Raw genomic sequence first — 16481 nt, 5'->3', positions numbered from 1 at the left:
GCTCACCTGTGTCTTCCTGTCTATCTGTCAGTGGGAGCAGAGAACCTATCAGGAGCATGCAAATGTAATCACGCTCCCATGAACGTCATTATTGTATATTTGTTATATATATTTTTTTAAGTATACAAAATTTGAGTTATTGATATCGATAATTGAATTTGATATAAAATATTTAATGAATTTAAACAGCTTTCCATAAACTGTTTGCATTTCGTCCCTAGGATTTTAAAGTCGCTTTCCTCTTGTTTGGTATTTCATGGTGGTGTGCAAACAATGTAATGGTGGTGAAGTTATACAGAGAGATGAATTAAGGAGATTTTATATATTTTAATGGCCTACTATGGGTTGAGGGAGGGTTTCCTAAAGTCGGTCGTGGTGCACGCAATTTAACAAGCTTTTCAATGTCATTTAATAAGCACTAGATGGCAGTGTTTGATTTACACAAACTAGTGGGATGAGCGGTGAATATTGAAGAAGAGCAAGTTTTAGATGTAAAATATATTTGGGAGATAAATTATGGTCATTATGCACTACAAAGCACATTGAAAATTAGCTTCTCAGTGACAGAGCTGCACCTGCACTTTACCTCCGTTTGATATGCGTTTACATTTTGGGCTTGATTGCATTATACTAAGGCATATTACTTGTGAATTCACCCATATTACATACTCATAAAGCAATGCTGTCAGTAACTGTTCAGTGGATTTTTTGTGGGTCTCTGATTCTGTCTCAAATTACGACGGATTCCATCTTGGTCACCTGACCATTTAGGTTGGAGTCACGTGATCAGTGTTCCATCCTCGCCATTTTACAGTGTGAGAGACAGAGGCCACCTTTATTGCTAAAGGATAAAGCACATTTTTTTGTATTTTGTTTTGAGGCCAAAGATCATTCAGATTTGCCGGTTCAGTAAGTACTTAGCTAACTGACACATAAAAGTCGCATGACCCTTTGCTTTGGTATTTATTAAACAAGAAGCAAATTAAATAGCTAGATATCTTTTACAGTGCGTTGGGTGAGAGACTCGTGTGCTACTGCTAGCTTAGCTTATCTTCAAGCGGTTGGCTTGTTGTCATGTACAGTGCATGTCCTGCCCCTTTTTCCAGATAAATAATGCATGTCTCTAACGTTGGACTCCATGTTCTCGTCACAGCTGCGCGAATATTGTGGCTATGTAACCTGCCATTTTGCTAGCTAAGTTAGCTAGCTATAAGCTTTTACAGATCATTATTTTGTTTTCGTGAGCTAGCCAGAAGCAGTCAACCCACCACGCCTCTGTCAATGAAATGTTATTTTTAGCCCGTTCTGTCAGAGGGCAGTCCTCCTAGTCATGCACACATATCGATGTCCCTGTTCAACTAGATAGCCAGTTATTAAGCCAAAGTGGTCTGCTAACCAGTTGGCTACCAAACCCTAGGAAAAATCTTAATATACAGCAGTTTGTGGATTGAGCGAGCATCTATTTTCCTACCCAAGGTTATTGTCACTTTTACAGAAGGAGCACTAGGTAGTAACGTTACAGTACTGGAGAAGGTTCAGGGATATTTAGGCCTAGGCTATTCCTTAAAAGCAGAACCCAAAGAAAAGGGAACCTGGATTGCGGTCAAAGGGGAAAGTGTGGTACCAATTGCAGACATTATGTGTTTAACCACAGGAATGTCTTCCTCTGTGACACTGGAAAATAATCCTGCATCCTTATTCAATTATCATTGATCCGCTTGACTGAATTACCACAGTGTTTTCTATCAACTACAATACTTGGATGTAGGAATGGTAAAACTAAATAACTCTGATTGGGACTTTCCATGTTCAGTACTGTACTCTGTGACCCCTGCTGTGTTTTGCACACTGCCCCAGACAGTAACACAACAGGTTTCTTTCTCAGTGTAAGCCTAAACACATTTGTTTGTGTGTGACTAAGATGGAAAGAAGCACATTTGCGAAGAGAGCAATACGATATTTGCAAGAGACACATTAACAGAGTTTATGAACCATGATCATATTTCTGTGCTATGCATGCCAAGCTGATTGTGGTAGTTTTAACAGGCTTGTTTTGCTTTCTACAGGCATGGAGGACAGCAGTGGAGTTGCCATCTTGGTCCCCCACTCTAGAGGCCAACAGGAGACTGTCTTCATCCCTGAAAGGGTGGAAACGCCCCCAGGTACCCTGATGGAGCCTAGGAATGATGACCAGAGGCAGCAGCAGAAACAGGCAGCAGACTCCCTCATCGAGGTGATAGAGAAGCTCAGCAAGATTGTGGAGAAGCGCCCGCGTCGATTCACCCTGGCTGGGAAGAAGAGAGCCCTCATGTCCTGTGCCTCCGTCAGAGTCCCAGAGATCAGGGAGGGCAATGGTGGGTCCTCCCCCTGCAAGAGAGCCCGGGAGTTGGAGGAAGAGGTGAAAGAGCAGGAGATCCAGCCAGACAACAGTGCCCCTGCTGGCAGCAGTAGGACCATCACCTGTTACCAGTGCAGCCTGTGTCGGTTCCTGTCCCCGACCTTGAGCCTGCTGAAGGAGCACCTGCGGCAGCACGATGAGCAGCACAGTGACCTCATTCTCATGTGTTCTGAGTGTCGCTTCACCTCCAGCCACCAAGAGGAGCTAGAGGCCCACGTCATGCTCCACTTTGACGGCAGCAACTCTAACAAGAACCCTGCATCCAGCCAGCAGGCCAGCGAGGGAAATGAGGGGTTAGGGATGGGGGGTAGTGTGGAGGAGGCTGTGTTCAAAACCTCTGTGGACTGTGCTGAGGAGATCCCTGCTAAGAAGAAGTGGTACAGCTATGAGGAGTATGGGATGTACCGCTGCTTGATCTGCAGCTATGTGTGTGGACAGCAGCGAATGCTAAAGACCCATGCATGGAAGCACGCAGGTCTGGTGGACTGCTCTTACCCTATCTTTGAGGACGAGGCAGTGGCACCAGCACCTCCTGTAGTTGCTCCTGCAGAGGAAGCAATAGTAGTCCTCACCCCGGTCCCAGAGAAATCTCAGAACCTCAACAAGATGTCCACATTCCAGATTGACCTCTGTGCCCCTGTCGAGGAATGTGGGAGTGAGGCAATGACAGAACCAATCACAGAGGAGAGCCCGGTGGAGGGGCCGTATCCCTCTAAAGACTCTGTCACTGAGGAGCCAATGTTGGAGGTACAGGTGACCACAGAGACTGAGGTGGAACTTATGCAGGACTGTTGTCATATTACCAGTACAACAGACAGCCTCCTGTCGTCAGCCCAGAAGATCATCAGCTGCAGCCCCAACAGTGCCGACCATGTCAACGTCATAGTGGAACGACTGCCCTGCGCAGAGGAACCTGTGGCCACCCAGCCCCTCCCCCTCATCGCCAGCCCAGAGGTGGGCAGAGACAAGAGCTTGCTGGCTGCGGAGGAGGCGGGCCATGTGGAGAACCAGCCAATGTTTGTCGACAAGGACGGGCAGCAGGAGGTGGTGTTTGGCTGGAGCAACAGTGAGAGGCAGCAGACCACCACGGACCCTCCACGTGACGAGAACGCTCCCACAGCCCGCAGGAGGACCCACTCTGAGTCTCTGAGGCTACACTCCCTGGCCGCTGAAGCCCTGGTGACCATGCCCATGAGGACCGCGGAGCACATCAGGAGCATCGTGGGCCAGGGCTCCCAAAGCCCTGACACGGGCCAGAGGCTCCTGGAGATGGCCACGGCTGCAGCAGTAGCAGCTGACAGAGCCCCTGCAGCGGTTGAGGAGCTGACAGGCATGGGCAGCGTGGGGGCAGCCCTGGTAGACCTGGAGCTGCAGGGGTCCAGAGAGGACGGGCTGGCCGAGGGCCCCGCCAAGGCTGGCATCAGCCTGTCCCTGCTGACGGTCATAGAGAGGCTGAAGGAGCGCTCGGACCAGAACGCCTCGGACGAGGACATCCTGAAGGAGCTCCAGGACAACGCCCAGAGCCAGCACGCTGGGGAGGTCAGCGGCTGTGGAGGGGGGGACCCGGGTAACCCTGGTGGGGGTCTGGTGGACTACATCCCTGGCAGCGAGAGGCCCTACCGCTGTCGCCTGTGTCGCTACAGCAGTGGGAACAAGGGCTACATCAAGCAGCACCTGCGAGTACACCGCCAGAGACAGCCCTACCAGTGTCCCATCTGTGAACACATCGCCCTGGACAGCAAAGATCTTGAGAGCCACATGATCAACCACTGCAAGACCAGGATGTACCACTGCAAGCAGTGTACTGAGGCCTTCTATTACAAAGTGAGTAGAAAGACAGAAGGGAGCGAAATTAGGACAGACTGTGTGCCTCAATGTCCCTGGGCAGAGATTTATTATTGAAGTGGCTCCTCCTCTTGGAGAGAATATTGCTCTTGAGTTTTTGTTTCTCGATGACCCAAATTACGGTCATAAAGATAAGATGAGATGAACTGATTGTAGAAGTGAGAGTTGAGATGGAAGTTTTTTTTCTGCAGCATAGTGCTGGTTGGTGCAGTGCAGCAGGAGAAGTTTAGTTTGATTCAGGGAGTAGAGAACTAGACTATTGATTTCGTTACTTTCATGAGACACCTTGCCTGTTTCTGCAGACGTCATTAAGTCCATCGTAGAATTCTGTGGGGTTTCGAACTCCATAGATATCAGAGATAATTTGTTTTAGGAGAGGTGAGGGTAGCCTGTGTGCTTTTTTTCATCCCTTGAAGATCTCGTTATGTTTTTACTTGTTATTTTATTACTGACCCTTTCCACAGAGTCAGCTGAGGAACCACGAGACAGACCAGCACGGTTTGAGCGACACCGGCGCGACACTAACCCCTGTCACTGAAACCACGGCAACCATGGAGGAATCTGTAAAGATGACAGACGATGGTGAGAAATGTGTCAAATGTGTTTTTCAATGGAAAGAAGTGGAGGGCGCTCGACCAACACGAGTCGAGATGCAACCCAGAAACATTTTTATTAATTGAAAAGTAAAAAGGGCAACGCTCGCTCATCATTTAAAATGCGTTTTATTTCGGCAACTATTAAAAGCTTGATGTTTCGGGCCTTCATCGATGGCCTTTATCTGAACCGTCAAGCCTTTAATAAAAAAAGCTTGAATAGAATGTTTTTGAATGTGTGCGTTGCACCAAGTATATTTTCCAACTTGACCGAACACGATCAGTCTTTTTACTCTTAATCAAAGATTTCTCACCAACTATCCTCTCCACTACCCGTTTTGGTTGTTTCATTTTATTGGCACCGCATCCTTTGTCCACAGTATTTAATGTGTACTTTTGTTCCGCTCTCCAGACTCCATCAGTTCGCAGAAGGTGTACAAATGTGATGTGTGTGATTACACCAGCTCCACGTACGTTGGAGTTCGGAACCACCGGAGGATCCATAACTCTGACAAGCCTTACAGGTTGGTGCTGGGTGTCTACTGTCTGTGTTTGTTAATAAGGTCAATAGGATTCGTCATGATTGCAGTCTGGATTCCTTAAGACTTGACATTCAAGTAAATTTGCCAGTGGCACACTAGGCCATTGCCAACTAAAAGCTACTGGCCCGAATTGGGGGAAAAAATAGTGGCCCCGGGCAATATCTCACAGGATAGTGGATGATGCGAGCATAATTATAATATTAGGTGATTTTTATCTTTAATTTGTGGGATGTGCAAGCTAACCTATAATAACCCACCCTCCATACACAAATAATACAATTTGAACTTGACAATATCATATTCACATTGATTGTTTTGAGGGAAAATATAAGACCTTTGCGCAAGAAAGATGTTATTGTTAGCGATTTTGAACAGTCAGCAGGCTACAGTTGTAGGGCCCTATAAAATCTGTTTAATATTTGGCTTAATTCCGTTTTGTTTTTCCAGGTTTCTGAATTTGTTCAGGTTTTGTTCAGGTTTTCACTCAAAATCACGCTTTTTTGGGGGGTTTTAAATAGAAAAAACAACAATTGGATGTTCTAATTCCACAACAATGATTAAACCACATCAGTAGACTTTTTTAGGTCTGGTAAATATTTTGGGGAGGGTGTAGTTGGCCTTTTATTCATCGTTTGCCTAGTGGTATTTCTGTACTGTACAATATAGGGTTTGCAAAACCAATGACCTACCGATTGATACTAATCATCATGATATCATTCTACCAGGTAGGCCTACTTTGCAGTCACCATTTCATTGGGAATTAATTTTTTTCTTCATTCAAATAGCCCATGATGACTGAATTGCGCATCGCAAAGATTCAACCAAGACTTGGGACCTTGTTTGCATACCCATTGTTGCCTTAGTTAGCATTCACAGGTTCATAAGTTGAAACGTTCTTACCTACCTATCCTCCCGGTGTCGTTCTTCTGTGAGGTGCTTCATGCAACAACCAGTTGAGAGCTGCGTGCTCTTGCTGCCCGACAGATGATGTCGCTCAAACTAGGCTAGATTAATTTTAGTCATCCAGAAATTCACCGCTTTCCATGTTTCCGATGACATAATCCTATTGCTCACTCAAACCCGTTAATAAAATAGAATGTCGATGTTATGAAGCAGATCTCCAGCAGGGGGCAGTGAGTGTTAGATAAAGATTAACCTTGGCTGCGGTCTACAGCTGGAGTATTTCTCACACAGCAGCACCCGTGTAAGCGGATCTGCCCTGTTCTCGAGGCGCCGTCAAATGTCTGGGGGGGAGGGGGGGGGGCTTATTCTCTAACGCCATACACAGACACACTAGTTTGTTTTGATATTTTCCCACTATAGACCCTCAATAGAGCCCTTTCATGCAAGGGAGTGCAGTCTTTCTACACTTATGCTTTGGTATCCTTGACACACTTCAAACCGTTCCATAGAGAAGCGCACGCCTTTTAACTAAGGCCATCTTATCCATTTGAGCCACACAGTGTATCGCGTCTCTGAACGTTGTGCTGCCAGTTACACTTTGAGCTTCGCAACAAAATAGCCGCCAAGGCAACAATGTGGCCCTCCAGGCTTTTCCTGCTGTACCAGCCGAAACAGAATAGTAAGCCGAGCATAAACAGCCAAGCACGACACAAACTGTCAAACAACTGGTCCTGTACAGAGCTATTCCCTCAACTCTGGCCCACTCTCTGGTACTGTAGGTGCTGCAGCTGTGACTTTGCCACAACCAACATGAACAGCCTGAAGAGCCACATGAGGAGACATCCCCAGGAGCACCAGGCTGTCCAGCTACTGGAGCAGTACAGGTGAGGACCAGGTCAGGGTTCAGCTTCTGGAGAGGTACAGGTGAGGACCGGCTCAGTCTCAGAGAGGTGAAACCTGGGCAGGGGAGTGGGAGAGGTGGAGAAAGTAGGCCAATGTGCTTCGAAAGAGTGTGGGGTTGGAGGAAAAAGCTGAAGTGTAAGAAGAACCCATCTCATCGACCATCAGAAAGAACTCCTAATGAACTCTCCTTTTAGTGTCGATATGGAGGATGTCTGGGTATATAGTTGGCTGGAGCATAACGTAGAGCAGTACAGATAAGCAGTATCAGAGCATGTGTGCCACTAGGTCTCTCCCTGTGGAGTCTTTAGTGCAGCTGATCCCTTTTGATATAATGGAGTTGAGGGGATTAAAGTGAACCCTAAGCAGCATATTAAATCAGCTGCTTCTGCTGCAGACTTGAGCCCTTTCTTTTCTCTCTTCCTCTTTCCCCCTCTCACTTACTCCTTTCGTTTTACAGGTGTTCTCTGTGTGGCTATGTGTGCAGTCACCCTCCGTCCCTCAAGTCTCACATGTGGAAGCACGCTGGCGATCAGAACTACAACTACGAGCAGGTGAACAAAGCCATCAACGAGGCCATCTCCCAGAGCGGCCGGTGAGTAGGGGGTGATGGGGGTTGGAGTTTTAACGGTCTACCTTTACCATCTGGTCAGACTGAAGCCTGTGTTTGGGTCCCAGTGCACCGGGATGCGTAGGGTCATGTCTCTGTCTTGATGGTGAGCCTGCTCTCTCTCCCTGGCTGTAGTTCCCCCAGTGCCCCGCAGAAGGTTTCAGCAGTGGGGGAGGCAATGGCAGAGCACTCTGGTGTGGTGCAGGGTGGGAAGGAGGACCCAGTCCCTCTAGCAGGAGTCCCTGTGGACAGTGTGGGAGGCGGCTCAGGGTCTTCAACGGAGCTCATCCAGTGGTCCTCCAGAGAGCAGGCCCCCCAGAGTGAAACCCCCCAGCACAGCCCCCCCGGGAAGGAGGGGGTCCAGTCCCGGGCCGGCATGGAGTATTGTGTGCTGCTGTTCTGCTGCTGTATCTGTGGCTTTGAATCTACCAGCAAGGAGAGACTGATGGAGCACATGAAGGAACATGAGGGAGACATCATCAGCATCATCCTGAACAAGGAGCAGCAGCAGGGAGCAGCCCAACCAGCAGAGGGCAACACAGCACAGTGAGACAGCATTTAACCCCGTACCCCTCCCCTTACCCCAACAGAGAGCCAGGAACCTACCCCCTCACTCAGACTGACTTAAGTCTGACTTAACAGGGTAGTACTGTACCTTGCATCTTGTTTTCTGGTTCTTAATTTCATGTACTTAACAGAAGGTTACAAAAAGTGTCTCTGTTGGAGCTCAGACATACAGGAAATTGGAAAATTCCAATTTCAAGGCATTGCAGTAAAATGTTATACCTGAACAAGTTCAGACACGTTTAATACCTCAGCAAACAGACATTTCCGTATTTACAAATGGAGCTCAGTCCATTTTACTCAGCAAAAATATATTGACCACACGGCAGCTTTTCTATTCAAATACTTTAATATAATTTAATATATTTAATCCTTCACATTTATAGTTTCTGTGGCACCTGCACTAGGCTGTACAGAGATGCCATCTACTTGCATGTTGTGTTCATCATAGCTATATTTATTTTTTAATATGGGTTAATTCAACCTGGTCTCAGAGCATTTCGTATTATTCTGTACGTAAATCTGAGACAATCGATATTGTACATTTTGCAAATTCTTACCAGCTGTTAGCCACCTAGCTAGAATTCGTAACATAGCATATGCTTAGCAAATTTCATAACAAATTGTATGTTTTGCAAATTCGCAACATAGGAATTGTAATTAGTAACATATCATACGAAATGGATGGTGGACTTCTACAAATGAATACATACTATCATACTAATTTGAGTGTCCTGGATTTACATTTACTATGATATGTCTAGTCTATGAGACCAGGCTGGTTAATAATATGTATCAATCTAGGCCTATGCGTGTTGGTTTCCGTTATGTCCAAGTGAAGGAGATGCCTTGATTTGTTTAATTCACTGTTTGATGCTATTTTTACCTATTGGACTTCTGGTACGTTTATGGTAATGATGGGTCACTTGATGGTGGTTTCCTAAAGCTGTAGGATAGATAGGCTGGCAACGAATTGTTGTTTTACCAATATTCACCACAGCATCAAGGGCTATTGAGTCAGAAATAGGTTTGGGAGGAATTTTTAAGCTATGATCAGTCTATTATGGTGCATATTAGTGGTCGTGTTAGACCCAGATGTTATGGTGGAGAGATGGTAAATGGACAACCATTGAACTTTGATTGCAGCCAACACCCAACTGTGTTTACCTTAGGCTACTTACAGTTACTTTAGTGAAAGTATTACTGTTCTGATTACGATAATCATTTCTAGATTCATGTTTTAGCTAAATAATTGCCAAGTTTATCACTTGAATATGTTAAGCAATTTCCAAAGTTTCTCCGTATAGGGCTAGCACTTGTAGATGATGGATAGATGGAGTGATTGACATCCTAGCACAGAGCGATGTGCTAGTATACTAAACCTTTGTGAGAACAAAGGAATAGCAGGTTCATTAGTAGCCTGTCTCTAATCTGTGCTGTATTGACCAATAGCAGAGGTTGATATATGACCAGCTTTTCAAGTGATAGGCCTATAGGCTACTGTAGACTGACATTGAATATGGTGTTTCCATTTGACTACCTCTGCTAAAGTATTTCCGAACTTCACTCACCTTTCCATTTAGTTTCACACTAAACATGCTTGGTATGCAGAGTGGTGACTTGGCGATGATTTGCATGCCCTTACTGTTTTTATGTAGACAGATGGGTGTAGGAAATTATGATCAAATTAAATATCCATAATTCATGGGATTTTTGGATTGCGTTTGTGGAGCTCAATGTATCAAATAAATGAAATCATTATCTTCTGCACGCTGAAATTCTCATTATAATGGCAGATTATTATTGTCTCACGCTAATTTACAATTCAAAGTACTAATGTCAGGAAGACCGTGACAGTCTGCATTTAAACCGCACTTAATTCCCCCACCCCCATTTACATAGTTTGCATTTTAATGAGTGGTTCGGTGAATTAAAGCAAGAGACAACCAGGCAGAACCTCATGCTGATCATAGGCCACTTTCTGCTATGTACACTGCTCAAAAAAATAAAGGGAACACTTAAACAACACAATGTAACTCCAAGTCAATCACACTTCTGTGAAATTAAACTGTCCACTTAGGAAGCAACACTGATTGACAATACATTGCACATGCTGTTGTGCAAATGGAATAGACAACAGGTGGAAATTATAGGCAATAAGCAAGACACCCCCAATAAAGAAGTGGTTCAGCAGGTGGTGACCACAGACCACTTCTCAGTTCCTATGCTTCCTGGCTGATGTTTTGGTCACTTTTGAATGCTGGCGGTGCTTTCACTCTAGTGGTAGCATGAGACGGAGTCTACAACACACACAAGTGGCTCAGGTAGTGCAGCTCATCCAGGATGGCACATCAATGCGAGCTGTGGCAAGAAAGTTTGCTGTGTCTGTCAGCGTAGTGTCCAGAGCATGGAGGCGCTACCAGGAGACAGGCCAGTACATCAGGAGACGTGGAGGAGGCCGTAGGAGGGCAACAACCCAGCAGCAGGACCGCTACCTCCGCCTTTGTGCAAGGAGGAGCAGGAGGAGCACTGCCAGAGCCCTGCAAAATGACCTCCAGGAGGCCACAAATGTGCATGTGTCTGCTCAAATGGTCAGAAACAGACTCCATGAGGGTGGTATGAGGGCCCGACGTCCACAGGTGGGGGTTGTGCTTACAGCCCAACACCGTGCAGGACGTTTTGGCATTTGCCAGAGAACACCAAGATTGACAAATTCGCCACTGGCGCCCTGTGCTCTTCACAGATGAAAGCAGGTTCACACTGAGCACGTGACAGACGTGACAGAGTCTGGAGACGCCGTGGAGAATGTTCTGCTGCCTGCAACATCCTCCAGCATGACCGGTTTGGCGGTGGGTCAGTCATGGTGTGGGGTGGCATTTCTTTGGGGGGCCGCACAGCCCTCCATGTGCTCGCCAGAGGTAGCCTGACTGCCATTAGGTACCGAGATGAGATCCTCAGTCCCCTTGTGAGACCATATGCTGGTGCGGTTGGCCCTGGGTTCCTCCTAATGCAAGACAATGCTAGACCTCATGTGGCTGGAGTGTTTCAGCAGTTCCTGCAAGAGGAAGGCATTGATGCTATGGACTGGCCAGCCCGTTCCCCAGACCTGAATCCAATTGAGCACATCTGGAACATCATGTCTCGCTCCATCCACCAACGCCACGTTGCACCACAGACTGTCCAGGAGTTGGCAGATGCTTTAGTCCAGGTCTGGGAGGAGATCCCTCAGGAGACCATCCGCCACCTCATCAGGAGCATGCCCAGGCATTGTAGGGAGGTCATACAGGCACGTGGAGGCCACACACACTACTGAGCCTCATTTTGACTTGTTTTAAGGACATTACATCAACGTTGGATCAGCCTGTAGTGTGGTTTTCCACTTAAATTTTGAGTGTGACTCCAAATCCAGACCTCCATGGGTTGATAAATTGGATTTCCATTGATTATTTTTGTGATTTTTGTTGTCAGCACATTCAACTATGTAAAGAAAAAAGTATTTAAGATTATTTCTTTCATTCAGATCTAGGATGTGTTGTTTAAGTGTTCCCTTTATTTTTTGAGCAGTGTATAATCTATCAAGGTTTATGACCGCAGCTTTGTATGATTCTATTCGTTGGACGTACTGTAGTGCAGCTTCTTACTGTATCTTTCTGCGAGCCTAATGATCTTCTTACCTATGCAGACCATGATACAGAGGGGATACAGTGGGGAAAGGGAACTGACTATGGGCCTAAGTGAATTGATTGGTGGTTTTGGGTCAGATGTGCAAATAGTTTTGGATAGATCTGACATATTTCTTGTGGGAAAGCTTCAGGTTATTTTAATGTTCATTTTGCCCATGCGGAGTTGGCTAAATGTGTCATTTGTGAAGCCAATTTATTATTTCTGGAGGGCTTATCTTTTGTTTGTTGGTTCAGTATTTACATTGTCACATGTAGGAAATTGAAACCTTAGATCCAGGACTAAATCTCGAGTGTGAAAAACAAACCAGAGCTTGGCACCTACTACCAGACCCCATTCAAAGGCACTTAAATATTTTGTCTTGCCCATTCACCCTCTGAATGGCACACAAACAATCCATGACTGAATTGTTGTAATACATTTGTTCAGTAGCTTATGTCCGGTCTGCTGGCAAGATTGTATACTCAATTAGGTATACTACCATGCTTGGAAATCTCCTTTACTCCTTGTTATTTGTCTATTTGATTCGGAAATGTTAGATTTCAGATGGAGACGCATCCGTGTGAGTGCACCACTCTGTCTCCCCCCGGCTTTCATTTCAGAAATTAGGCTATGAGCTGACATGAGAATCTGGATGAGAGGGGAAAGTTCTTTATAGGGCATGTGACATCTGATGTGGATAATTTGGACATGTTCTTTGTTTGACTAACCAAATCTTATCCCCAGGTCCCTACTCATTCAACTCCAGGGTGCCATGTGATGGGTAACCGTCAATAGATTGTGAATTTTCAAAGACATTTTACTGTGATATTAATGATCATCCTGTCAACGTTTGTGCCTTTTTGATTTGAGTCTCTAAGAGAGTCTCTCTTGTAGTTATTCGCTAGCTATTTGTTATAGGCTATGTCTGCCCGTGGGTGCTGTTGTGCGCCCATCTGTTCAGAATAATGTTCCAAGGAGGTTGTGGGTGTCATTCAGTCAAAGCTGAATAGCCTCTGTAACACCACCCCTTTCTCTGTGATGTATCCAATCACTTGGTACTGTAATATCCCACTGGGCGCTCGCTGGTTGGAACAATGTTTCCACATCATTTCTTAAAATGACATTGAACCAACGTGGAATAGATGTTGAATTGATGTCTGTGCCCAGTGGGATGGGTCTGTACATAATTAGTTGAAATACTGTAGTATTGCAAACTGACATTTTTTTTATAATCTATTTTTAAATATATTGTAAAGAAAAAACACTTAAGTCCAATTTTTTTTTTTTAAATAAACAAATTTGCTAACATTTTGGAAAATGGCTGTGCTTTTTAATTGACTGTAATGTATTTGAGGGGACTGTTTGTTTTACACTGAGCTGCATGCATTTCATGCCAAAGGAGAGGTGATATCTCACTTACGCTGTTCAGTGCTTACCGTGTTTTTAAGTTCAGTGTGGATTCGCTCAGTTAGGCCACAGAGTGATGCTTGCTATCTATTTATTTTGTGCATCATAGACAATATTATGTCATGATTCAGCCAGTGTATTTTTTTGTAATAAATACATTGTGGATAAACTGTGTATGGGTGGTTCCATATGATTTGAATCACTTTTTGACTGCACCCCTTTTGATTTGAACAAAACCTGCCATACATAGAACACCCTCAATTCGTCAGGGCATGGACTCTACAAAATGTCAAATGAGATCCACAGGGATGCTGGCCCATGTTGACTCCAATGCTTCCCACAGTTGTCAAGTTGACTGGATGTCCTTTCTAAACTGTTGTGCGTGTAAAAACCCAGCAGAGTTGCACCTGCAACCATATCCCGTTCAAAGGCACTTAAATCTTTTGTCTTGCCCATTCACCCTTTGAATGGAACACATACAAAATCCATGTCTCAATTGTCTCTAGGATAACTTTTATTAATATATATTTTTATACCCATCCTGTCCCCTTCATCTACACTGAGTGGATTTAACAAGTGACATCAATAAGGGATCATAGCTTTCACCTGGATTCACCTGGTCAGTCTTTGTCATGGTTTAGACCCTATTTTACATCATCAGAGGTGTTTGTTTTGTCCCCACCATCGGTTTAGACACAGCATACTCTTGAATACAGGGTGGGTGTCATGCTTTGGCTGATGAATACTAAAATGTGAACACAAAATGCCACCTTTCGAAGCTGGTTGGAGGTCCAAACATCAGATAATGTTGACTCGAGTGAGAATATCAATTGTTTAAATTAAATTGTCAATCTTCCTTAGGAGACCAGTTGACATAATAGAAATATAGATAATAGAATATACATTTCCTTTCAATTTGACGGTGGGTGGACCAGCAGCTATCTTTCTGCTAGTAATGGAAGTTTATATTTCAGTAAAAATGACAACAATACCTGCTAAATTGGAGTGGTCTGAAGGAATATGTCCAACCAATTGAATTTACCACAGATGGACTCCAAGTTGTCGAAAGATCTCAAGGATGTTCAATGGAAACAATGCACCTGAGCTCAGTTTTGAGTCTCATAGCAAAGGGTCTGAATACTCATGTAGGAGGAGGTGTGATGTTTGGGGGGTGCTTTCCTGGTGACACTTGTCAGGGATTTATTTGGAATTCATGGCACACTTAACCAGCATGGCTACCACAGCATTCTGCAGCGATATGCCATCCCATCTGGTTTGCTCTTAGTGTGACTACCATTTGTTTTTCAACAGGACAATAAACCAACACACCTCCAGGCTGGGTAAGGGCTATTTGACAAAGAAGGAGAGTGATGGAGTGCTGCATCAGATACCTGGCCTCCACAATCACCCGACCTCAACCCAATTGAGATGGTTTGGGATGAGTTGGACCGCATAGTGAAGAAAAAGCAGCCAAAAATTGCTCAGCATATGTGGGAACTCCTTCAAGACTGTTGGATAGGCAATCCAGGTGAAGATGGTTGAGAGAATGCCAAGAGTGTGCAAAGCTGTCATCAATGCTGCAAAGGGTGGCTACTTTGAGGAATCATTTGTTTGACACTTTTGTGGTTACTACATTATTCCATATGTGATATTTCATAGTGCTGATGTCTTCACTATTATTCTACAATCTAGATATTACAAAAAATAAAGGAAAACCCTTGCATGAGTAGGTGTGTCCAAACTTTTGACTGGCACTGTATATAAACTCATCAAAAAAGAAATGACCCTTTTTCAGGACCCTGTCTTTCAAAGATAATTCGTAAAAATCCAAATAACTTCACAGATCGTCATTGTAAAAGGTTTAAACTCGGTTTCCCATGCTTTAAAAAATGTATATATATTTCACCTTTATTTAACCAGGTAGGCAAGTTGAGAACAAGTTCTCATTTACAATTGCGACCTGGCCAAGATCAAGCAAGCAGTTTGACGCATACAACAACACAGAGTTACACATGGAGTAAAACAAACATACAGTGAATAATATAGTAGAAAAATAAGTCTATATACAAAGTGAGCAAATGAGGTGAGATAAGGGAGGTAAAGGCAAAAAAGGCCATGGTGGCGAAGTAAATACAATATAGCAAGTAAAACACTGGAATGGTAGATTTGCAGTGGAAGTAGAAATAGAAATAATGGGGTGCCAAGGAGCAAAATAAATACAGTAGGGGAAGAAGTAGTTGTTTTGGGCTAAATTATAGATGGGCTATGTACAGGTGCAGTAATCTGTGAGCTGCTCTGACAGCTGGTGCTTAAAGCTAGTGAGGGAGATAAGTGTTTCCAGTTTTAGAGATTTTTGTAGTTCGTTATTGTCATTGGCAGCAGAGAACTGGAAGGAGGAATTGGCTTTGGGGGTGACCAGAGAGATATACCTGCTGGAGTGTGTGCTACAGGTGGGTGCTGATATGGTGACCAGCGAGCTGAGATAAGGGGGGACTTTACCTAGCAGGGTCTTGTAGATGACCTGGAGCCAGTGGGTTTGGCAATGAGTATGAAGCGAGGGCCAGCCAACGAGAGCGTACAGGTCGCAGTGGTGGGTAGTATATGGGGCTTTGGTGACAAAACGGATGGCACTGTGATATACTGCATCCAATTTATTGAGTAGGGTATTGGAGGCTATTTTGTAAATGACATCGCCGAAGTCGAGGATCGGTAGGATGGTCAGTTTTACGAGGGTATTTGGCAGCATGAGTGATAGATGCTTTGTTGCGAAATAGGAAGACAATTCTAGATTTAACTTTGAATTGGAGATGTTTGATGTGAGTCTGGAAGGAAAGTTTACAGTCTAACCAGACACCTAGGTATTTGTAGTTGTCCACATATTCTAAGTCAGAACCGCCCAGAGTAGTGATGCTGGACGGGCGGGCAGGTGCAGGCAGCGATCGGTTGAAGAGCATGCATTTAGTTTGACTTGTATTTAAGAGCCGTTGGAGGCCACGGAAGGAGAGTTGTATGGCATTGAACCTCGTCTGGAGGGTAGTTAACACAGTGTCCAAAGA

At 44.8% G+C, this 16481-nt stretch overlaps 1 protein-coding gene across 1 annotated transcript; it reads left to right on the top strand.

Annotated features, from left to right (window-relative positions):
• The first annotated feature begins 787 nt into the window (after positions 1 to 787).
• Positions 788 to 10125, top strand: znf507 (zinc finger protein 507). Its single transcript, XM_014175574.1, has 7 exons — positions 788 to 909; positions 2067 to 4222; positions 4708 to 4825; positions 5249 to 5360; positions 7061 to 7165; positions 7642 to 7776; positions 7927 to 10125. Exons 2-7 carry the CDS (start codon positions 2069 to 2071, stop codon positions 8339 to 8341), a joined length of 3039 nt encoding a protein of 1012 aa, XP_014031049.1. The 5' UTR covers positions 788 to 909; positions 2067 to 2068; the 3' UTR covers positions 8342 to 10125.
• Positions 10126 to 16481: the final 6356 nt, after the last annotated feature.

Source organism: Salmo salar, chromosome ssa26 (assembly GCF_905237065.1).
Source record: "Salmo salar chromosome ssa26, Ssal_v3.1, whole genome shotgun sequence".
Lineage (NCBI taxonomy): Eukaryota > Metazoa > Chordata > Actinopteri > Salmoniformes > Salmonidae > Salmo > Salmo salar.
The sequence above is the reverse complement of the archived record's forward strand: the minus strand, read 5'-3'. Positions and strand labels throughout refer to the sequence as shown.